At 45.6% G+C, this 24,377-nt stretch overlaps 1 protein-coding gene across 1 annotated transcript; it reads left to right on the forward strand.

Moving 5' to 3' along the window:
- The first annotated feature begins 1,656 nt into the window (after positions 1 to 1,656).
- On the forward strand, positions 1,657 to 23,411 carry LOC115131770 (adhesion G protein-coupled receptor B1-like). The gene is made up of 29 exons (XM_029663747.2): positions 1,657 to 2,553; positions 3,398 to 3,547; positions 3,683 to 3,781; positions 3,982 to 4,152; positions 4,422 to 4,586; positions 5,977 to 6,141; positions 6,333 to 6,497; positions 6,625 to 6,726; positions 6,851 to 6,957; positions 7,349 to 7,543; positions 7,729 to 7,797; positions 9,216 to 9,324; positions 10,185 to 10,328; positions 10,585 to 10,654; positions 10,902 to 11,004; positions 11,323 to 11,366; positions 13,745 to 13,871; positions 17,215 to 17,318; positions 17,426 to 17,528; positions 17,830 to 17,980; positions 18,237 to 18,306; positions 18,436 to 18,502; positions 18,697 to 18,954; positions 19,065 to 19,163; positions 19,299 to 19,335; positions 19,618 to 20,282; positions 20,512 to 20,619; positions 20,961 to 21,011; positions 21,385 to 23,411. Exons 1-29 carry the CDS (start codon positions 1,836 to 1,838, stop codon positions 21,580 to 21,582), a joined length of 4,614 nt encoding a protein of 1,537 aa, XP_029519607.1. The 5' UTR covers positions 1,657 to 1,835; the 3' UTR covers positions 21,583 to 23,411.
- Positions 23,412 to 24,377: the final 966 nt, after the last annotated feature.

A 24,377-nucleotide genomic window follows, 5' to 3' on the forward strand; every position in this document is an offset into this window, starting at 1 on the left:
GTCTAGCTTTGAAGGATGCAGGTGCATCGCTACTGAGAGAAGGAAGGAGGAGGCACTGCTGAAGTTGTATTTCAATTTTTTTTGTATATCATTCTGCACCTGGTTGTACCTCCTGCTACCCCACCCACCCAATAACTTAGCCAAGGCTTTGAATCCCTTTGCAGACCTACTCATAACGTTTTAATTATTTGTGAATTACTCGGCATCAGTTGGGTGGGTTAATAGTGTTTTAGGGCTTCTTCCGACATTAGTCACTAGCTGAAGGCGACTGGGCTGCCATAGAGACATGTAAGCAGGAAGAATAGCCTTGCCCTGCATGCATGAGAAAGTTGTTGCTGAGCAACAGTCTTCTTCTCTCCTTATTCCCCCTTAGGCCCAGGGAACGACCCCAAACCTAAGTCACCATAACACCTAGACAATGTGTAACCTCATCAAGTATAAGGTGCCACATGGAGAGTCCAGTACAGGGATACTGATCTTGTGTGCTCTTTGTTCCAGGGCCAGATAGGGTTATTCCTATATATGACTTGACAGATACAGATGTAGGATCTTAATTTGAACCAGTTTGCTACTGCAGGAAAATAATCCTGCAGAAACATGCCATTTTAATTATTATGTGGATGACAATTAATGGAGATTTTTGTAGGAGTTGACACATTTTTTACAAGAGAAAATAAAGTCTGAAATGATCAAATGGGAATAACAAACCTCAAATACACTACAAGTTTGAAATGTGATCAAATTAAGATCTTGCATCTGTACCTCTCTCCACAGGGCATCGTAGTGCAGCAACTACATGCTGTATATGTTGGTATATGTCTAAACACATTTTGGGTGGGAAAAGCAATGTTGCATGAGTGTCATCCCAGTGCACTCCACAGCTGCATAGTCTAGTGTGGGAACTGGCAATCGAATAGACCCTCCCTTCAGTCTGCCCTGAATGGGGCTCCTGATAACCAAGGCTTCTTCATTTTTGAGGGAACGCAATAGGCAAAGGGTCAAACAAAGTTCATGCAACTTGTGGAGCTGTAAGTGAGATCAATGACTTAACCTTACCATGTTGCTCTTGCTTCTCAGATTCCTGGGCATTCTAGAGTGTAATTGACTTGTAGTGTTGTCTGCGGTTCCCAGTGGCAACGCGCCAGCACCAGACGTCAGCCTGACGCACTTCGGTTAGCATTCAGCGGCACATTCCCGTGTGTGGGAGGAAAGAGCGAGAGAGAAAGAAAGAAAGAGAGGGAAATTGAGAGAGAGCGGAGGCTAGGACTGCAATTGCAGATCCACACACTGTTATTAAACTCTGGACCCTCAGTGCATTTGTTCACTGGAGAGATCTGCTGCTGCACAGTATTGCTAATCACAGGCTCAACACTCAAGTGGAGATAGATGTAATCAGGAGACTGGGAATTATTTTTCACCTTTGTTTATACAGGTATGTCAATTACCTCAATAAAGACCAAATTCTCACTAACAAGGATGAGCTGTGCAGGTTGCAATGAGCATATGTATATTAGAAGTTAGTTCTGAAGAATTCCTTGAATTCACCATAGGGCCAATGTACCTCTTGGTTGGTTCTGATCAGAGAATTGTTACACTTAGTGACCTGTCATGTTTCTTTTTTTTCATCTTCCCTTTGTCCAACAGACACATCTTTGACACATGGCTGTCTGTCTGTCCCACTGAAGCCTTTGAACCCCATCCAATTCCTCGGAGAGTAAACCAACAAGTTCCAAGCAACTGAAGTCACATCGCAACAAATTACATAAATAGAGGAGAGAGAAAAGAGTGAAATCGATTTGAGTCCCCTTGAAACGTCCTCTCGAAGCAACCACAGAATGGCGTGGCCACCTCCCCGGTCGGGGCCCTTAGTGGCCCTTGTGGCCCTCCTTTTCCTCGGTTTGACTTCCAGCATCCCGTCTGGCCCGGCCTCTGATACCTGCGCCACCCTGGAGCAGAGCCGCTTCTTCGGGCTGTTCTCTTCGACCGCCAACCTGCCCTCCACGCCGTGCTCCTGGACCCTGCAGAACCCAGACCCTCGCCGCTACACCGTCTACATGAAGATCACCAAGCCCAGCGACTCCTGCCTGCCCCGCCAGGTCAAAACCTTCCAGTTCGACTCCTTCATCGAGACCTCTCGCACCTACCTGGGTATGGAGAGCTTTGATGAAGTCGTCCGATTGTGCGACGCTTCAACATCTGTAACCTACCTGGAGTCTAGCAAGCAGTTCCTGCAGCTCCGCAAGGTGGCGCCAAGACACGGCCTGGAGATTGTGGAGGGAGAGGGCAGCGGTGAGTTCAAGGCCGAGTTCCTGGTGGTGGGCAAGAGGAACCCCAGTATGCCAGCCTGTCAGAAGCTGTGCCAGTGGCTGGAGAATTGTTTGTCCACCAGCACTCATCCCAACCCCTGCGGCATCATGAACACCCCCTGCCAGTGCTGGGAGACCCCCGTCAGGAAGCCCGGTGGCTGCTACCGTGGAGGCGTCTACCTGGAACAGTGCATCCCAACCCCCAGAGACAATGGACGTGACATTGTACGTGACACCGAAATCATAAGTGAGTAGAGTTACCACCACCTAACTGGCTTACTGTGTAATGCTCAATGTCCACGAATCCACTTGTCTGTTTTTGTTTTCCCATCCAATAGAGTCTAGACTAGATCTCTGTCTGGCTGATTGGAATCATGTTCCCTTGGAAGCACAGCCTCCCCATGCTGACTCAAACTCCCGTTAATGATCTAAATTCTAGAGGTATAGAGAACGTGAGGTTCTGATGAAGATGTGCCCTTTGCTGCCCCAGTTACATAAGGCATAAATGAAGGGTGTTAGGAAGAGACTGTGCCTCCTTAAGGTCTAAGTGGTCAGATTGCTCCCACTGCACAGTGTTAGCTCGCCATTTTGTTTTCATGGATGGCGGACATGTTTGCTGGCTCTTTGCTGGGGGATTGAGGGATGCAAAAGGCACACACACAGTGTACACAAAGCCCTCACAGTTAGCTGGCACAGGAAATCGAAGCCAATCACTTGCAGTAACCATAGCAACACGCCAGCCTTGCACACCGTGCTTTCCAGGGCGCTGGAAAGCAAACAATCATTTCAAATGAAAAACTTTTATCTGGTGTGGTTTCCTCACAAAGAGCTGTCCTTGTGCATCTCTCCTTAGCTCTCTGACAGGCTCAGTAATTTCCCGTTACAGTTTTTACATCGAAATCCTTGAGAACACTACCTGAAAAAACATTTACAGTCTTACTGAACTGTAGCAATTTCTATATCTACATTTCTGAGCGGTAGGGCTTTTTAAGAAAGAGTTAAGCTCCATCCACATCTATATACCATCTTCAAGAAGGATGTCTCTGGACTTGTGTGTGATGCCATGTGTCTCATGTTTTTCTCTTCTGCAGAGGGCTGGAATGGTTGGGGCCGCTGGTCTGAGTGCAGTATGGAGTGCGGGGGTGGAGTCCAGGTGCGCAGCCGAGCCTGTCATCCAGAGGATAGTGTGTGTGAAGGCGTGGTCGAAGAGGGGCGGGCCTGCAACCCTCAGCCCTGCATTGGTGAGTCTACCTGTCAATCTAGCTGTCTAGTTGTTTTCTTGGAAGTCTGTCATGTCTAACCTACTGTCTGTCTTTGTGTTGATCTGTTTGGAAGCGGCTTGAGTTTCAGCTCACTAATCATCGTTTCCTCCCAAGGTCAAGTGCGTGCCCGTAGCCAAGCCCTAGCTTCCATTGTTGGCCTGAAAAGAGAGAACGCTGATGTTCCTAGCACTGGAGTCGTGGCCCCTCAAACAGGTGAGACACACATTCTGGTGATAAAGGATACAAAATCGAGTTTTCGAGATAGTTGGAGAGGTGTTTACGATAGTATAATACATTTAAGAGACCAGTAGATCATTTGCAGTTATGTCATGTATAACTTAGCTCTACCATATAAGTTGTGTTACGGCCGCCAGACCTTCAGCGCTGACTCTTTGACCCCTGACCTTTTGTAGTGGACGCTGCTGCGGTTGCAGATGAGTGGTCCCCCTGGAGTGTGTGTTCAGTGAGCTGTGGAGAGGGCTGGCAGGCCCGCTCCCGTTTCTGTGTTACGTCCTCCTACAGCACCCAATGCACCGGCCCCCTCCGCGAGAACCGGCCCTGCAACAACACCATGGTCTGCCCCGGTAAGTGGTGGCTCATTTACCGGGGGCCGTGTTTAGGGTGGTGTTTAGAGTGTGTGTGTGTGTCTCTAGACAGGTTGGCAACTCTGGTCAAAATCACAACTCCACCTAGTGGATAGCTCGTGAAATGGTCCCCTCCTTGAACTCACAGTCAATAACCCAAAGACCCTACAACTCAGTTACCTATGAATAATTCATGTTCATTTTGAGGGCAAAACCATCACGTTAAAAAACGTTGGTGACATGGTCTGAATTTTTCCTCTTGTTTTCAGTTGATGGAGCTTGGGACGAGTGGTCCCCATGGAGCCTGTGCTCTTCCACCTGCGGCCGTGGTTACCGTGACCGCACCCGCACCTGCAAGCAGCCCCAGAACGGAGGAGAACCCTGCAAGGGACCCATCAAACAGACCAAGTTCTGCAACATCGCAGTCTGCCCAGGTTAGCCTTATTACTTACTTAATTATGATATATGCCACTTAGCTGACTCTTTTATCCAAAGCAACTTACACCAGTGAGTGCATGCATTTAAGTATATGTGAACCTAGCGGGATTTGAACTCACTACCCTAACTCTTAATGAGCATATCTTTGTCAATGGGTTGGCTTTGTCACTGACCCCTGTGGGAAGAACTCTGACTGACTAAGAGACGTTCACTTTCAAGGCTTCTCGCTTTCCTCCTTCCTGACTTCCTACCCGTTCTAACTCACATCTAAAATCCTTTAGTGATGGTGGTTATCGTGGGGAGTAAAGTGTTGGTTTGGCATCACATCTGACGTACTGTATCTGCAGAACAAATACCTGCAGGGCTTAGTCATGGGCTATACAGGCAGTGAGTCATACACTCCTCATGGTCATCCTCACCACTCTCACTCTCACACACACACACACACACACACACACACACACACACACACACACACACACACACGTCGGAGCTTCAGTTCTCTCTCTGGTGATACATACACACCGCCCACTGTGGCAGTGAATGGTTAGTCCTCTTCTCTCTCTCACCTGAATGTTTAGTCAGTCTGATACTTAGACGTTTTTTAATTTAAATAACAACGGCTTTATATTTTGCAATTCCGTTATTCACTTAGCACATAGCTGATTGTCTGCCGCTCCTCAATACTTCGGAGTTAACTCATTCAATCTGCCTGGCCATGTAGTTTCATACTGTGGACAGCAGATGGCAATATGCACCACCAAGAGATGACCACTGTAAATGACTGTCCTTACTTTGGGAAAATCCCATTTCTGGACTTGGCAGTGAGAGAAAAAAAAAGCTCCTGCTTGATCCATATAGGCTGATGGGATGACTTAATGAGGTGAAACTCGGGGAGTGATGGAATCCGACGTCCTCCAGAGGCTCCTAATTAGGCCTGCCATCCCGTGTTGGGAGACATTGACTGCATCTTAAATAGCACCCTATTCCCTATATATAGTGCACAACTTTTGACCAGAGCCCATGGGATAGCTATAGGGCTCTGGTCTTCCCATACGACACATAGTTGTAGGCCCATGTTGACCTCCAATGAGCGAGCAGACATTTTTCTCCCTTTAAATACAGTACACTTGATGATGTTCTCCCAACGACTGGAGGGTTTTGTGTGTCGTTTGAGGAGGGCAATTGGTTGGGGAGGCATTTAGAGTTAGAGACACCTACAGTGGTGCATGAAGGGCAAACGAGAGCAGAAGTTGAGCTTTCACTGCTGCTCAGTCTCAAAGTAGGACATGTTGAAATGTTAATAGCAACTCTGTGCCATGATGATTACTGGCCCGAGGCTTGACGGTGTCCTAATTCTCCACCTCCCTCTCTGGTTCCTTCTAGTGGACGGTGCCTGGAACGAATGGTCCGGTTGGACCACCTGCTCCGCCTCTTGCTCGAATGGCACCAAGCAGAGGACACGTGAATGCAACGGACCGTCCTACGGAGGCTCGGAGTGCCGTGGTGATTGGCGTGAGACCAACAACTGCTTCCTGAAAGATTGCCCAGGTAGACAGCTAGCACCACCAAGTTTGTAATGGAGACCTCTTTTGTCATAATAACTTGTCAAGCACCCTGTTCCAGACGTAGTCTATGTGTAAAAGGCCAGTATTGGGCCACTATGGCCAGTAAAAGGCCACTATGGCTACTGGTCAGTCTGTCGAAGGTCAGGGAAAAAACATTTGTTTGTCTCTCTCTAGTTGATGGACGCTGGTTATCATGGAGCTCATGGGGAAGCTGCAGCAAGACCTGTGGTGGAGGAAGCCAGCAGAGACAGAGGATGTGCGAAGGACCTTACTTTGGTGGAGAGCCTTGCCCTGGAGAGAGAGGAGAGCTGAGACGCTGCAACGAGAAAAGATGCCCAGGTCAGTGAGTCGAAACAACATGGCTGACATGTGGGGTGAAATCGAATTCAGTGGTTCAACACAAAACAACAGTTTTCTAATACAACTTGACCAAATATGCAACCAAGTCTCCTTCTCTTCTCTTCAGAACCCCATGAGATCTGTCAGGAGGAGACCGACGGTGATGTTGTGTGGAAGAGAACCCCAGCAGGAGATATGGCGGCCGTGACCTGCCCTACAGATTCCACAGGTCAGTACATTAACACATGTAGCCCATTATTCTTAAAAGATATGCATGTACTTCACATGTTTAAGTAATGTAATCATCCCTGCGTATGATCATGCTGACCTCCGGTACTCTGTCGTACACACAGGCTTGACCTTGCGCCGATGCACCCTTGGCGCTGTAGGCCTTGCTTATTGGGAGAATCCGACCTACATCAAGTGCATCTCCAAGAACTACCAGGACATTTCCACATTGGTAAGTTGGCTAGACCAGAAAGGAGTGTCTGGAGATGTATCTTCCAACAACCGTGCTAGTTATGATCGTCTATTGTTGTCTCACACAATTAGTAGTCAAACCTTTAAACTCTGAAGATGCTGCCCTTAAAGTCATAGCTACAAACCATTAGAGATGGGGCTCACTACAATGATAGATACCTAATATGAAGATGGTTGAAAACACATCTCCACAACCTATGATTTCCCGGCCGAACTCGAAGCAAGTTCCACTGCGTTTTTTCATTGTTCCCCTCTAATCAGGGACTGAAACAGACCTGGGACACCAGGTGCTTGCAATTAAATATGTAGGGTCGGAGTTGAATGCTCCTGAACTAGAGTGTGACCTCTCTACTTACCCTCCTGTCCTATAGGCCCAGGATGGTGTTGATAAGGCTAAGAAGGGCTTGATGGCTGATGGGATTTCTGAGGTGATCTCCCGACTGAGGGCCACCTCTGATGAGGGGACCAAGTACAGCGGAGACCTACTGTCCATCATGGATGTACTCAGGAACACCACTGAGATCTACAAAGGAGCTGGATACAGCCTGAGCAATGCCGATGTGGAGGTCAGTCTGAAATACGGTGTTGCTTTTGAATTAAGCATTGCAAATAAAATTGCAATGTGTATTGTCACTCACACATTATAAGCTATTCCTTTTGCCATGGTGTTATGTTCTGACACTCCTCCGGCAAAGTATGATTTGGGCTTCATCAAGTCTAACACCTATCGCTCATATCTCCTCTTCTACAGAACTATGCCCAGACAATCAGCAACTTACTGAAGGAGGAACATCATGACAAATGGGAGGAGGCACAGCTGGTGAGTGACAAGTTCTGAGAGCAGTGTATTTAGGCAATGCAACATGTGAATAGGTGCGAGTGGATGACTGTGTCACTGAGAAAAAGAGTGGTGGAGAAAGTTTTTCATCCTTTGTCAGGTTTGTGTGAGAGATGGAGTGGGGGAGAAAGTTCGGTCTGTGAGAGCAAATGGGGGGAAAAGTGGTAAATGGTGGTACCTCATTATCACCCCCCCCCCCAAAAAAAAAAAACATTCAGTTCACTACCACGGAAATAATAGGCTCCATAGTAAAAAAAAACAGGACACACAGAGAAAGAATGGGCAAAAATGTGAGAGTATTGATTAAAAGGAACAGAACATCCTCACCCCTTGACTTCCCTCACACCACCCCATACTGAAGATAGTGTTAGGAGCATTTTTAACATGTTATGCTCTGAATCAGATGAGCCTCGTGAGAATTTTAAGGAAGACTCTTGGCGGGGTTTTTTTTCTCATTTGTCATGACATGTTGCTATATGTTGATTGTGTTACTTTAAACCCCTGTTCAAGTGAACTTTGACCTCCGGCCTCATGGATAGGATTAGTCCGGGTATTATTGTAATAGATATTGTGTTCTCAATAGCCTACTTGGTTAGATAAAAGTAATACATATATTAGTATGGAAAACTCCAGTCACTAATCAAAAGGCTCCACATTCAGGGAATAACAATTTGCTCGTCAAATTGAAGATGAACTGATTACGAATTAGCCGTGTGTCAGTTCGGGGCAGAGAGAAAGAGCAAGGCAGACAGGGAGAATCACAACGCCCACTCTCCAATCTGTGTGTCTCCATACCAACCCACAGACCAATGGTCGTTGTAAAGAAGGGACACATACACAGACACTGTACAATATGTATTACACAGATATACACACACCTTTCGCCCACATCGCTACAGTTCTGCGTCAGAGAGGCGCAAGAGCCCTCGCTCCCGTCCACAGAGAACAGGGAGAAAAAGAGGAGAGCGAATCAACAGCCTGCTGCCTGATGCCCATATATGTCCCTCCGGAAGTTAGGAGGCTCCACAGTCGATGATAGTGCTTTTCACTGCTCAGGAACATTGGTATTGTGAAAGACTAAGATACAGTATGAAAGGCATTACATATACAGTGCGGTATAAGGCCTATATGTTCATTGTTCCTCTTTATGCTCAGCATAGATAAGCGATGCTATGAAAAACAAATAGTCTCCCAGCCGGCAAAACTGGCATTGTAATAGTCACACAATTTCAACCGGACAACAACAAGTTCTGGTTGTAAATTCATTGTAAATGACGTTCATTCAACCAACTTCAAACAACCCCTGGATGTTTCTGATTTTCCTTTATATAAACGTATGGTCTCCCCTCCTCTTTTCTTCCTTCTCGCTCTCTCCCTCCCTCCACTTAACTCTCCTCTAGATGGGCGCTAACGTCAAGGAGTTCTTGCAGCTCGTCGAGGACTTTGTGGACATGATCGGTATGCAGATGAAGGACTTCCAGGACATTTATGAAGTCACTGAGAATTTAGGTGAGCCCCTCATTTTTCCTGGCAGGAGCTCTCTGCTCTGACATCCCACGGTGATTTGTCTTTACCTTTATCCGGCCACAGAGTGCATCAATCTTAATCATGTCACCGAAGAGAGGTTCTAGATTAACAAGAAAAAATGTATCCGTTATCACTGTGACATTTTGGCAGGCCCGTTAGTAGCAATCCATCTTCAAGATAGTTTTGTCCTATAGCAGCTGAAATATGTCACAAATCTAATCAAATACAATTTTATGTGTCACATGCTTAGACAACAGGTGTTGGCTAATAGTGAAATGTTTACTTAGGGGTCCTTTTCCAACAAAGCAGGGTTAAAGATTTTTTTTTAAACAAAAAATGAAATAGTGACACGAGGAATAAATATACAGTGAATAACTAATAAAAAGAATGAGTAAAAATGACATGGCTACATATAGGGAGCAGAAAATAACATGGCTAGTAAACAGGAAGTACCAACACCGAGTCGATGAGCTAGATGCAAAGATACAAAGATAAACCCCATCCTGCATGTTACCAATTACGTGGGAGGAAGCTAGAATCCGGTTGGGTTTTACATAAGCTCTCAGAGAAGGCACATACTGTCCAAACTGTAGAACTCACACTTATTTCTTGCCATGCCGCCTTGACTATAGCAAAGCTGACATTCACAATCCCAGTTCACACAGGATTCAGCAGCAACTCCTCCAGACAGTTAAAAGAAATGATGTATGACGCATGAAACCATAGCTGTCCTCGGCTCTTCACTTACCAGACCCTAAGGGAGTCGCAGTATCCTATACACACCATGTATTCCAGGGACACTCTTTGACACAACACCTTCCATCTCTTTTTCTCCTCTCCAGTGTTGAGCATCCATAAGCGCCCCACAGCCATGACCACCGACTTCACCTTCCCAGTGAAAGGATGGAGAGGCATGATGGACTGGGTCAGGACCTCAGAGGAGAAGATCACCGTCTCCCGCGACGCTCTGTCCATCGACCAGTCCGGTGAGAATGGCATACATACTGTATTTAAATAGTGCACATTCACAACCACTGATGCATGCATGGTACAGATAGTCTACAGATACACATGCGTGTACGTATTTGTGTGAAGAAACCGATAGCAGGACGGTGAAACAAAACCGTTCGGCGGAGTCTCAAAACACCTCGAAGCTCTCGCCTGCTCTTGTTGACACCCACTGTTTTCTTCTCTCCTAGTGAGTAATAACAATAATGAATTGTGTATTTGTGTCTGTGACAGAGGGCACCACTGCATTTGTGACCGGGATCATTCTGTACAGAAACCTCAGCTCCATCCTATCCTTCCAAAGGTAAGACCTTCCTACTGAATGACTCCTACTCTATTCTAGCACACTTTTACAGTGCCCTCTTGATACACTGATTTACAGGCATATGGTTACTCACTGTACAAACCCCATTCAAACCATTTTAGCATTCCCCTGAAGTATTCGCCGTTGATTGCCAATTTATCCCCATCAAACACTGGAAATGCTCCGACAGCACATTACCAGTACTGTGCTTTAGTTTGACCAAATGTTCTGTCTCTTCTCTCCTCAGTAACAGCAGCGTACTCAACTCGAAGGTAGTTACAGTTGTGGTCAAGCCCACCCCAGGTCTGCTCTCCACCCCAGTGGAAATCGAGTTCCCCCACCTCCATAATGTAAGTTCCCATTGGATACCCACCTAATGGCCCTTTAGAACTACAAGTCCCCTAAGTGTATTGGTCGTTGTTTTTATTTGATTTGAAACAAGCAGCAGTACGTTAAGTCGCATGAATAAACCTTGCGTCATTGCGGTAATAGAGGAGTGGACGTTTTTAGTGCCGTGGGTGAGGTTGGGGGGAAAGAAACGTTGGATGGTGGTTAGCGCCATGCTGTCACATCTCACGCATGTGATAACAGATTGTCCAATTGTGCATCCCACGCATTTCCTTTTCCTTAGATCCTTACCCCGCCTTTTCTATATATTTTTTTCCCAGGACACCATCAATGAAACGTGCATCTCCTGGGATGAGAGTGAAACGTAAGTGGTGACTAATGTTGTTTACATCCCGTTTGTCCATTCACATTCATAAATATCCATCTTTTCATAATTCTGTCAACCCATTTGGTGATAGTTGATTGTTCCAGAAAGCTCAAAGGCCATTCACTACTGCTTCTATCACTTGATATGAGCATTCACCCTTTAGCTATATAAGTCACTGTGATGCAGTATTGTTGCAACTCTTGTAATGTCAATCATCTGGACAAGCAGGGACAGAGCATCAATAGATTATGTTGACATGACCAATCTCTCTGGGCTTTAAGGGTAACAGCCGCTCTTATCCTCAGAGCCCCCTGTGACACCTTTCACTGATCAACAAGTCATCTGGATCCATTCATACCCCACTAACTAGGCACCCTATCCCCTATATCGCACACTACTTTTGACCAGAGCCCCATAGGGAATAGGTTGTCATTTTGGAGGCAGCCGTACTGTGCCCTCCTGAAGCACAGGTGGGCCATTTGCATTTAGATTTGTACACTTGTGGAGCTCAGATAAGCACTGCAATGCATTCAGCTGAGGCCCCGTCCACATCTGCATCCCTTCCCTTCCCCACCTGAGAGAAGCAGCCCAAGAGAAGAAAAAAAGAGGTAGAGGAGAAAATGTCATTCACTCATACACTTTCAGAAGGGAGGAGGGTGGGACAAGGGAGGGGATACGTGCCTCCAGCCAAATTAGTTTCATTTTAGACAGCGGATGTGATTATAATGCCTAGATGGAGGAAGGATAGGGGGAAATGGTAGAGAGGGAGAAGCCCTGGATCAGAGTTTGGGTCAAAGTTTACTTTGTGGAGGAGCACTTGTTTGGTTTTGAGGCAGGCTCACTGGGGAAATGCCATTACTCTACATGTTCATTCACGCCCAACTGTCTATGCTATGCTACAGACACACAGATTGAGGCCAAGTGCTAAACTAGGCTATTCTAGAGTCAGTGTCCATCTCTCAGTGACATGCTATTAGTATTAGATATTAGACTAATTCCAAGCTAACATACTCTGTCTGATCCCTTTTCAAAGCTACACAGTCAGATATTGCAGTTACACAAACCATACCAAGGAACAATGCCTAGTCTACCCTCCACTTCACCTCACAACTTCTGACCCATCTGAGTGATCTGCGAAATCGAGCAGGCAAGCAGGCATTAAACTGTACTGGCAGCAGAGCAAAGCCTCCTCTCCAAGTTGACTTTGCTGTTGACTGCAGTGACTCCTGCAATTCCCTTCTCTCCCTTCGATGCTCGACAGTGTGTGGACTAATGTCTGGGGGGGGCTGGCTGGTGGTGGTGGTAATCACAGCCTTTTGCTCAGGCAGGCTCACCAGTTTGTGCCTGAGGCCACGGTTCAATGCCTCGCTCCCTTCTCTCTCCCCCCTGACACTCACATCATGTGAAACGCTGCGAGGTGGCAGCATCTGCTGCTGCACAGTGCAGCCAGCTAACTTTATCCCCATAACCACTCGTTCATGATGTGGAAAAGAGATTGTTGCCGTCTTAAGATTGTTGATTACAATGTCTTTTAATGGTCATTGATGACAAGACGTTGCCCTTTGTCTCCATACCTAAAACTGGATATTCTGGGATGGAAAATCCATAGTGGCCATCTTAATAACTGAGAGTTCAAATTATACACAGTAGATGTTCAAAAGGTTTAGAGAAGACCCTGTGGCAGTCTTAGAGGTCATGCGTGAAGCGATTCCCATGCCCACACCATAAGGCCATGCATGGTTTAGCAGAAGGGCACCAGTGAACTCCATCATGTTTCTTATTTTACTCATACTTTTGAGAAAGTGTGCAAGAAAAATTGTATTCTCATTTACACTTTCAGTGTATTGACTGTAGGCTTGTTGGGGATATCCAGTGTCCACCATCTCATTTCTAATGCCTCTTGGGAAAGATGGTCAAGAATATAAATTAGACAGATTCTTGTTTGTGTTTTTGGTATAGTATTAGCAGCAATAGTGTGTTCATCCCATAGCAAGGCTGCCATTTCAGGTGTTAGAACTACAATTACACTCATAGTTATTATAACAAAACTGTTTTTCTTGTGAAAGCAACAGGTTAATTCCTATATCATTTCTGTGTAATAAGAATTTAGATTTGCATAAAAACTCACACACATACCACGTATCTTATCAATCACATATCAGATATATGAATTCCTCTGCATTTCAAATTACCATGCAAAACTGAAAGACCTGTGATTTGCTATTACAAATATGCCGGGCATATTTTACGTAGTCTTATTATAGACTAGGCTACAATGCTTTTTTGGGGGAATGGAGAGGTTGATTTGAGACATTTCTCAGATTATGTTTCCTCTCTCATAACCCGCTGTTCCCTTTCACTCTCGCCCTGTGCAGTTCTTCGCTGCTTGGATCTTGGTCTGCGCGTAGCTGCAGAGCGGTCGCCGTTGATTCTTTCAGAACCAAATGCGTCTGTGACAGACTCTCCACCTTCGCCATTTTAGCGCGGCTGAACCCTGATATGGTAAGTGTTGCGCTTATTTACCTTGTGTTCCTTCAATGTTAACCTTCGTTATGTGTGTGTGATGGAAGAATTCAATGTAAACAGTAGGCGTTGTTTTTCGAATGGCTCGGTTTCGCGCTGCCAGCCTCCCCCTCTTTGTCTCTGTGCAGGTGCCATTGACCATAGACAGGTTTGATAGACTGGTGATTTGAATGGTCAGACACATAACTGTGCAAGTAACATGTCGATATTCGATACGAAATGCCATTTCTATCAAAATAACGATCGATTAATGTTAAGGCTAATAATAGCCCTAATCGTTACATTTTAATGATGGTTTTCAATTAGACTCACTGTCTTATTCAAATATGTGCAAATAACATTCCCGTGTGCGCATTAATAATCGGAGACAGTTCTGTGTCATTCTTATCAATTGAATGAAATGGATACATTCATGTTTAAAAACACAAAGCTATAAATGGTTTCGTTGTGACCTACAAATGGAGTGACAAGCCTCACTTGAAAAATCATATCAGAATCTGTTCTACATATCAGAAATGTGTCTACATTTGTGCTTTAAATGTATTTTTCCATTTGATCAAGATTATTCATTCATGCATTTTGGGTATTCAAATTCATAGGGGATTGCAATTGCATAGTTTTCACAGCATGCATTGACTTGGTGGAACATATACTTTGATTAGTGTATTCATTCTATCAATACTCAAAGAGCTCTATTGCGCAAAGGCAAAGTGTAATTTACCCCAGTTTAGATTGTGCCTCCATAGCAGTTCACTGTCTAGTTGCCCTGGTAACGACTTCTGCAGCAGCAAGCTTGGTCTGTGTGATTTTTGCTAACTGAGATATTGAGGGGGGGGGGGGGAAACCACCATGACCAAAACCACACTGACAATCAACAGATAGGACAGGCTATTACAATTCAGAGGAATGCAGGTTTTTGTCTCAGATCGGCTTAATTGCACATAGGATTTACCTTCCATTCCACTGCAAACATCAGATACTAACCTGTAGTGGGCTCAGCAGAATAGATATACAGCAGGTATACAGCATGTCAAAGCCTATACACATGCACAGTCACTCAGTCAGTATGCTTGGACTGCATGATGCTATTGCATCCAGCAAAAGATGCTGCCAATCTGAACATAAGAGATGCAATCTGGGCTTTGTTTGTCTCTAGACCTGTTGTCATCGATTTGTTTGGTCTCTGTTGCCTGTCTGGAAAAGAGAAAGGTAGCTACAGCGCCCCCTGTGTTTGTGAGAAGACAACAAAACCAGCCACCCCTACCTGCCCCCCATAGTCGACGGCCAGCTGCGCCAATCATTTTGCCTGCCAATACCTCTGAATCCTCTACTACACCCCCCCATCCTCCTCCCTTCCACCCCACCCCTACGGGTCGCATATCAAGTCTCTCTGAAAAATGCCAAAGACTCTGGCCAATGAGAAGCGGATGTCTGGTTGTGCATTGACGGTTCCACCCGCCCCACCATCCTTTGATGTGTGCTGTAGACATTTTCAATACTGTCCCTCCGGCTGCCAGCTGTATGGGAGAGGAGAGAACAGCCAGACACTGCAGTGTTTCAGCTCTCATTTGATAAGGTCTGCTCCCTGGACCCTGCACCAACGAGAACGTGTCTTGGACACATGGTCAAAGAGGCAGGAGTGGCCCACCTAGTTAGTCAGTGGAGAGAACCTTGTCCAGTGGACCCCAATTAGAGCGGTGCGCACTGGGTAATCAACCCTTATCACAAATGAAAATGCACACTTAATAGGCACCATAAAGGACTCTTTTTTTTTCTCCTGTCCTGATTTTAGGTTTAGGAGAAAATGGGAACTTTGGGATTCCTTCAAGGGCAAAAGCAAGACATGGCTCACATTTAGATCAAACTCGCTGGATTACAGTTTCACTCAGTAGCCCATGGTGAAAGGCAGCATCAACCCAGATAGACAGACATATAGGGAGGGAGGCAGTGAAGCTAGCATACTTCTGCCACAGTTCTTTTTCTCCCTGGCATTAGCAAATGGCAGTTCAGCTCACCCCTCCGCTATCTGCCATCTGGTTTGAGAGCCTCTGATGTAGTTGGATAGATTTCTAAACAAATGTGCTGTGCTAATTTAGCATTTGGCTGCCGTAGGCCCGGGTTTGCCAGCTGTGCTGTGATATGAGTTATGTCCACGCAGAGAGCAGATAGCGATATAGACGGCCCTCCAAGGCACCGCATTCATCCCCATTTTAGCCTCCCGGGCATTAACTGCATTATCTGCAATGCCAAAGCGATGTGGCTCTTGTGGTATTTCCTATGCTACTACAGACACAACACTTGATGGGTTTATCATAGAAATCCACTGGAGGGCGTAGCCAATTTCACTTTCCTCGCACCTCAGGTTTATCACATTTGAAGCATTGGTTTTGCTTTTTTTTCCCCTTCCTCTGCAATTAACTCGCCCCTTAGCCTTTCCCACCTCTTTATAAGTGCCACAATTCCTAACCCCGATCAAAATGCCTCATTAGATTCTTCGCCTGTGAAGGCTTCCACATTGGGCGCCTGAACATGGTTTGTCCGCATCTCATTTGCACCACAGTGATGCAGATTAATCTATGGTGTTAAATTAACTCAACCCCTCCAAAGTCTATTCAAAGCACGGGGACGAAGCCCCAGCCAATTAGCTGGTGGGAGTGGGTGGGGGGGCAATGGGTCCCTCTCATCAGTATTGGCGCCCTCGTAGCCCCACAGGTGAGCCAGCATCAGGGCTAACAGGGTGCGAGACCTCTGCCGTGTGCCCGCCGCTAAGGGTTCAGTGTGCCAGGTCTGAGACACAGGCGGGCACTAGTAGGGCACTAAGCTGCTGTCAGAGGCGTGGGAGGTGATAACCTGTCCACTCCTACAGGGAGGGGTAACAAGACACTGGGCACACACACAGTAAATATCCCCTCATAGAAAGGCACCGCGGCATATAAATCCATGCAGATATCAGCTTGTAAGGAAGGCCCGGGATATTTCTCCCTCTTTCTCTCTCTCCCTCTGCTTAGTAGCGGGAGATATATGTTCTGTATCCTCCATGCCTCATTTGCTGGTTCAAAAGCTCAATGGGAAAACGCAGTGACCTCGGGCCGAGTCTTTGGCTCGCCACTCCATCTTTCTGACACGTTCACCTTGGGGTCACCTTGCCTTAGCCATGGCCTAATTGTGCCATTCAGCTGTCTGCCCACAGGGAGCCGTCTGCTGTTGCAGATAGCGCAGCAGAGAGTAGACTCACTGCCTGCCTTTTTTCATGTGTGTGTGTGTTTGCTGGTGTGCAGCGTAGTAAGGGAATGTATTGTGTTGTCTTGTCTCCTCTCTACAGAACATGGATAAGAATCTTCTTCCCTCTGTGACGCTCATCGTGGGCTGTGGGGTCTCCTCTCTCACCCTACTGCTCCTCATCATCATCTATGTCTCCGTCTGGAAGTAGGTGCCGTCTGGAAGCAAAACCACTATTACACATTTCACGTCTTTGTGTGTGCAACACGCTTTGTCTTCCCCACCGTCCTCACTCTCTCCATTTCGTCCTCCAGGTATATCCGCTCGGAGCGCTCCGTGATCCTCATCAACTTCTGCCTCTCCATTATCTGCTCCAATGCCCTCATTCTGGTTGGACAAACCCAAGCTCGCAACAAGGTATGGCACAATTCTAACCAATCCCCTCTTCTTTGTCCTTCTTCTCTATGGCTTTGACCTTCTCTATATGGCTTTGACTTTCTCTGTGGATTTGACCTTCTCTATGGCTTTGACCTTCTCTATGGCTTTGAGACCTTCTCTATGGCTTTGACCTTCTCTATGGCTTTGAAACCTTCTCTATGGCTTTGACCTTCTCTATGGCTTTGAGACCTTCTCTATGGCTTTGAGACCTTGGAGATGAACCGCACTGCTGACACCGTTTTTCTCTCACTCTCTTTCTCTCTTTCCCTCCTTCCTTTAGGTGGTGTGTGGAGTGGTGGCCGCCCTTCTTCACTTCTTCTTCCTCTCATCTTTCTGCTGGGTGCTGACGGAAGCGTGGCAGTCCTACATGGCTGTCACGGGCCGTCTGCGCAACCGCATCATCCGCAAGCGTTTCCTCTGCTTGGGCTGGGGTACGTGCCCTAATAAATGGTTTTCTGTCTGTCTGTCACTCTGTCTGTATTTCTGTCCATAGAAATATAATTGCTAGAATGGGCATCCCCATTCAAAGTGTAAATAAAGTCATCATTTGTTTATGACTCTGTTACTGTGTCTATGTGTCTGTCTTTCCTCTTCCAACCATCTTTGGACATTCTAGCTGTACGTTTTCCTGTATTTCTGCCATTTATTTCTTGTTCAATCCTAACTCTGTTCCTTCCTCTCTTATAGGACTCCCTGCTCTGGTGGTGGCTGTGTCTGTTGGATTTACCAAGGCTAAGGGATATGGCACCGTCAACTAGTAAGTTGAACCTAAATCTGTTTCTTCCTCCCCACCTCTCTCTCTCCTTCTTCCCTCCACTCTCTCTCTTGTGAACTCCCTTTCTCCAGCTCATGTAATGATTGCTCTTGTTCTGTCTGTTCCCTGTAGCTGCTGGCTCTCTCTGGAGGGTGGACTCCTCTACTCGTTTGTTGGGCCCGCTGCTGCTGTTGTTCTGGTATATATCCCTGTATATCTAAAATGATTTCGAAATACATAAAAAATACTTATTAATGAATGTTTTACCATGCATTCTCTTATGACGTATGGTATTTAAACCAATTTCTAACCATTGCTAGCCATATTGTTAGCCATAGCTCATTGCTCCCTACAATTGTCTCACTCATTGTGTCTTTAACTTCTTTTGAACAGGTGAACATGGTAATTGGCATCCTGGTCTTCAACAAACTGGTGTCCAAGGACGGCATCACCGATGTCAAACTGAAGGAGCGAGCGGGAGCGTCACTGTGGAGCTCCTGTGTGATTCTGCCCCTGCTGGCCCTCACCTGGATGTCCGCTGTCCTGGCCATGACCGACCGCCGCTCCGCTCTCTTCCAGATCCTCTTCGCGGTCTTTGACTCCCTGGAAGGGTTCATAATCGTCATGGTGCACTGCATCCTGCGTAGAGAGGCAAGCGCAACGTTTTCACCTCGGAAGTTATTTTCCTACGTTTTGGTTTGTATTGAAGGGTGTTTCCGAATGTAGCTGACTGTTTGGTCATTTCGCCACTATTTTCATAGGTTCAAGATGCAGTGAAATGCAGAGTTGTTGACCGTAAGGACGATGGCAATGGAGATTCTGGCAGTTCCCTCCAAAATAGCCACCACACCCAGCTCATGGTGAGTGTCTTTGTTTATGCTTATAATGTCGGAATAACATAGTTATGAATGACTGAAACTTGTGTTTTCAATGTAAAAGTAAATACACTTTCGATCAGTACTAATGAAACCATCTCTTTGTATTTTGTTTTACAGTCTGATTTCGAAAAGGATGCTGACTCCAACAGACCTGGTGAGCCTCTTTCCTTTCATTACTCTCCTAACCATTTTTCCATTCACTTACTTAAATGCCCTTTCATTTGTGGAGGTCATTTGTTTTGTCCATTTAGAATGAAGATATTTCAGAGGCAGGTTGCTACTTAAGGAAAACATTTCAGCACTTTGATTACTTCTAAATCTATTATTTACGTTTGACCATCCTTTCAATCAATGTGAATCAACAGACATGCCCAGCATCATTTTACTGTCAGTGCACTCTCTTACCTATTTGCCCCGACCCTCCTCTCCATTCCAGGTGGCATGAACTCCTCCTGTGAGGAGAAGATGCCCCTCCCACCTCAGCTACCCCTCCCCATGAGCTCCAACTTCCACACCCTGCCCTCCCACACCACCAAGGCCCACATGCAGGCCGTGCCCGAGTACTCCAGCCACACCCTCACCCTGAAGAGGGAGAAGACCCGGCTGCATGGTGGCATGGACCCGTCCTCCTGCGGGAAACCCGTCTACGTGTGCGAAGGCGAGCTCTTCCAGCAGCTGGACGCCAACCTGGCGCGTGGCCAGGCGGAGGGGAGCTGCCCCGACGGTAGCGGCTACGTGCTCCTGCCCAACACCACCTCCACCCTTCGCAAGGCCAAAGAGGACCCGTCCAAGTACAACATCAGCGTGGAGCAGCTTCCACAGACCAGGCTGGTTCATCTCAGTGGGCCCTTCGCTGAGCCCCAGGCTGCCTTCGGACTCAAGACGCTACCGTCCGACCGGGTCAGCGTGTCCTACTCGGAGAGGGACTCTCCTGTCCAGAACATCCACAACATGTCCAGCGAGTCTCACATCACCCACAGCAGCCTGGGAGACACCTTCGACTCAATGAACTCCATGATGTCCAAGAGCGAGACCATCTCCACACTGTCCATGAGCTCCCTGGAGAGACAGAAGTCCCGTTACGCTGAATTAGATTTCGAGGTATGTATCATTATGTAACCAAGACAACGTTGTTATAGAACAAATACTGTAAACTTGTAATAAACATGGAATAACGTCAAAGAGCTGAATGTAAGCAATCTCAAGTGTATATTTGTATATTAGCCAATAATATGGATAGAATTCATCAGTAGGAAATTAAATTTGTCTAAAATGGGGTCATTTTGTGCCATTTTCTGACTTACTATTCTTATTCCCATGTGTCCTGTAGAAGATAATGCACACAAGGAAACGTCACCAAAACATGTTCCAGGACCTCAACAGGAAATTACATCACGCTGAGAAACAAGACAGAGAGTCCCCTGCTTCAGACAGCAAGGTAAATAATCCTATAGGCATCTATTTTACAGTGTACACACAGATTCACATACAGTTAATTGAATTTTTTGTTTAAATGCCGCAGAAAATAAATGGGCAGTTGCTAGGCTAGACAACATTAATAGAGAACGTGAGAGACCATTCCAAGCAATGCAACATCTTCAATCATCTTTGTCGTGCAGACATGCTGAGTCTTTATTTACATAAGAGTATTGTTCTGGAAGAAAACCTGACCTCAGCCAACCATATTGACCTCGGCAGGTTATTGAAATTGCATTTAGCAGTCTTTTAAGAATGTTTAAATAATGATGTTTTTTTATTATTTTTATTTTTCCTTAACAGTCTGTGAGATGGAGTGTGTCCTCTGGAGGAAGTGACAAAACAAACCACAGCGTGAGTCCTATTACCCATACTGGTCTAACTGACTGAATATGCCTTTTCTGGCATTGTAAATAGGGCATACTCAGCATTGCAAGGCTTCACTAGCTGCCCAGTATGAGAGGAACAGTTTATCCACATTACGCGATCATATTAGTCAATTTTTAAGTTACCTTAATTAAAGGTAGTTAATGGCAAGCCGATTGACAGTTGTTTGGATTAAACAAGGAAAGACTACAATGACTGACCGTTGATCTGCCTATCAACCAAATTCACAATTTTCATTACAATATTAGGTCCAGCTTTATTTCATTGGACTATCCCCAAATCCAATGTGGGCCCATTGATGATACCAATACTCATGGCCTTTTTTTGTTCACCTCTTCAGGACAAGCAACTGCCACAGGTGGAGAGACCCTGGGAAGGTGTCCAGAGGACCCAGCACTCGCCCCCCGCCTGGGTGCGGAAGGACCTGGAGCCCCTGGCCGCGTCGCCCCTGCATATGCAGCAGGTGGAGTGGGAGAAGGCTGGAGCCACCATCCCAATGGTCAGCCAGGACATCATCGACCTGCAGACGGAGGTCTGAGAGGAGAAGCCTGAGATTGTTCCTTATAGTTCCACCTCAGTCACCTATTCTATTGGTTGGGGGAGAAGAAGAGCCATGGATCCACGTGGATAGAGTTAGAGGAAGCCAATAATGAACAGGTGAAGAGAGGAGGGGGTAGAGAGAGCTGAGAGAGTGCTGAACCCAGAATCCATGTCTTCAGACCCTTGGCAAGAGAAAGATGGAGAGATGGAAGGAGGGAGGCTATTGTGTTGTGCTGTTGGGATTTGTTTTCCAGCAGGGACTTGATAATGAGCAACACTAGAGAAGCACTGTGATTCTGACCTGCGGCTAGTGTCAGGTAGTGACAGACGGTTCCATGGTTCCAAGGACTGGTTCTGGTTCTGTTCGCAGCCCGACCACTGAGAGGTTTCTTACCGCCTGGGCTCAGGAGAGGTGTGGTCGACATGGTTCAAATGCAGTCAACGTGCCCCTTTGACTCGTTTTAAAACGCCGGGTCTCACTTTACCTGGGAGCTCCAACCAAACGTAACATTTGTACGCTTGTGTTTGTGGCCAAGGCATCTTCCAAGTTAGCTAGGACAAGGCAAGAGGAGCGGTCTGACTTGGGGTCTGACTCAACGCGGTGGTTTATCAATCAATGCTTGATCATGCTTACAGAGCTGAGAAATATTCTTATTATCATTATCATGTTGTTATAGTATTATGATTCTCATTCTTCTTATTACTATTATTGTTATCATTATCATGTTATAGTATTATGATTAGCGTTCTTATTCTTATTATTATCATTATCATGTTGTTATATTATTATGATTCTCATTCTTATTATTATCTGTATTATGTTTGATTGTTTTAGCATCGATTTGAGTTTATATCTTACTACTGGTGAATTTACAGTTTTTTGCACTGTATATATCATTAGGCTCAAATATTTGATTTGAATTGGAAACCCAAAAAAAGGACTGCAAAGCATTGGGACAGCCAGCGTGGTGGTGGGAGCACAACCCTGGTTCTGCCAGCATTCTGCCTGGAAGAACAACCAGCTTTTTTTTACAGGAATAGCAGTTGCATTCTGGGAACTGCTGGGCGGCATCATCAGGAAGTGGTGGACAAAGACCCCTCGATTCCCACCACTCTTCCTCAGCTGGCGGCAGAATGCAGGCTCCTCCGGGTTCATAATAAACAAGAGCCCCAGACCATGAGATCTCGTTTCCATCCTGCTACGCACGCAGCCTTGCAGACAGAAGCCCAGGACTAGAAGCCGTCGGGCACTTGCCAAAACGACATGACTTCACTTCCGCAGTGCCAGCTACTAAAAGACTTTCAACACAACATATGTGTTTTAAAACCATCAGTATGAAACTTGTGCAAAATGATGGGCGCTTGATGCTCAAGCAGGACTGATATCAGGATTTTAAGGCCGATTTTTCTTAAGATGTTTCAATACTCTTTTATAACGTGTTCCTCCCATTTACAGAGCATATAGATACTTTATTGTATAACAAATCTGTATTAGTAATGAAACTCATTCATTCAAAAGAGGTTTGGTTGTGTTCCGAGTGGAAGTGTAAGACTACAAATTATTTGGAGGTCTATGATTGGTAGATTATTGTAATTCTAAAAAACAGATGTTATATAGAATTAATAATAGCCTATAAGAATATATCTAAAAAAACTCTTCTTCAGGATAACTGTTTTGATTCCATACCTCACAGTGTGGAATAACTGAACCTCATGTCTTCTGTAATAGTGTTTTGGATCATCTTGTCATATTACCCTACAGTATGTGCCCAAAATCTTTCCTGTCTCCTATTTCTTCCTTCCTAGCCAAAGCACCCAATACATACCCCCCCCGAGTTACTTGTATCAAATACCCATTTGTATCTACACTTCCCCTTAGTTTTTTTGTTAGAATACAACTTTTTTGAGTTTCTCTTGTTGTAAATGTACAGTTTTCAGAGCACAAGATGAATGTGATTTTTGTTCTAATAAAATGAAAACATTTCTATATGAGCTGTCCTTGTTAGTACCTGAAATGATGTTGGCAATGGCACGGTCTTAATTATTTACCAGGATAAATTAAATAATTTAGCTGGATCTGACACTCCACAACCCTTAACCTGTACTGCATATTCACTCACCCCTAAAACAGCAGGGTGATATGGACAAAAATACATGTTATGATATGTTGACTGAATTATCATATCGATAAATAGAATGATGCACAGCCCAGCTCTGACCCCTACTACCAAATAGTTCAACTCTCCATCTCATTTGTATGTGATATTTGGAAGGTTATGGAAGTTCTCTTTTAGTTAACCACAAAACCAACACACCGTTTGGTCCCTTCTACTTCTATCACAGGGCCATCATCCACCATGTTCTGTGATGGTGCTTCAAAGTAGAGCTGAAGTAGAGCTGAGCTTCATTGTAACTGATGTGGTACTGCTCTATATGCCAGGCACCAGCTCAAGTAATATTCTAGAAATAGGACAATAGTGCAATAAGTTCGAGAGGGAACTAACTAAAAATGGATGCCGATTTCGTTTGGTCGCGTAGCTTTTATAATCATGTGGGTCCCTAAATATAGAACCAATTCCCAGGTAGAAAGGAAATCTACAAGGTGATAAAAGTGTGCTGCTCCATAGTTCTATTTTCATTAGAGAAGAAAGCTTTGTGCCAAGTTGATGTGACCCATTCCAGAAATATGAAAATCAACACAGAGAAGATCTACATTATTATGCGGGAGAAGCCAAAATAGCATATATTGACCTTTTTCAAAAATACAACCCATCCCCAACAACCCAAATTTAC

Source organism: Oncorhynchus nerka, linkage group LG7, assembly GCF_034236695.1.
Source record: "Oncorhynchus nerka isolate Pitt River linkage group LG7, Oner_Uvic_2.0, whole genome shotgun sequence".
NCBI classification, from domain to species: domain Eukaryota; kingdom Metazoa; phylum Chordata; class Actinopteri; order Salmoniformes; family Salmonidae; genus Oncorhynchus; species Oncorhynchus nerka.

Excerpts from the sequence above, each read along its gene's own strand:
- LOC115131770 (XM_029663747.2), top strand. The coding sequence starts at position 1,836 with ATGGCGTGGCCACCTCCCCGGTCGGGGCCCTTAGTGGCCCTTGTGGCC. Across the intron at positions 2,554-3,397 it reads ACGTGACACCGAAATCATAA|AGGGCTGGAATGGTTGGGGC; the intron begins GTGAGTAGAGTT and ends TCTCTTCTGCAG. Across the intron at positions 10,655-10,901 it reads TCCATCCTATCCTTCCAAAG|TAACAGCAGCGTACTCAACT; the intron begins GTAAGACCTTCC and ends TTCTCTCCTCAG.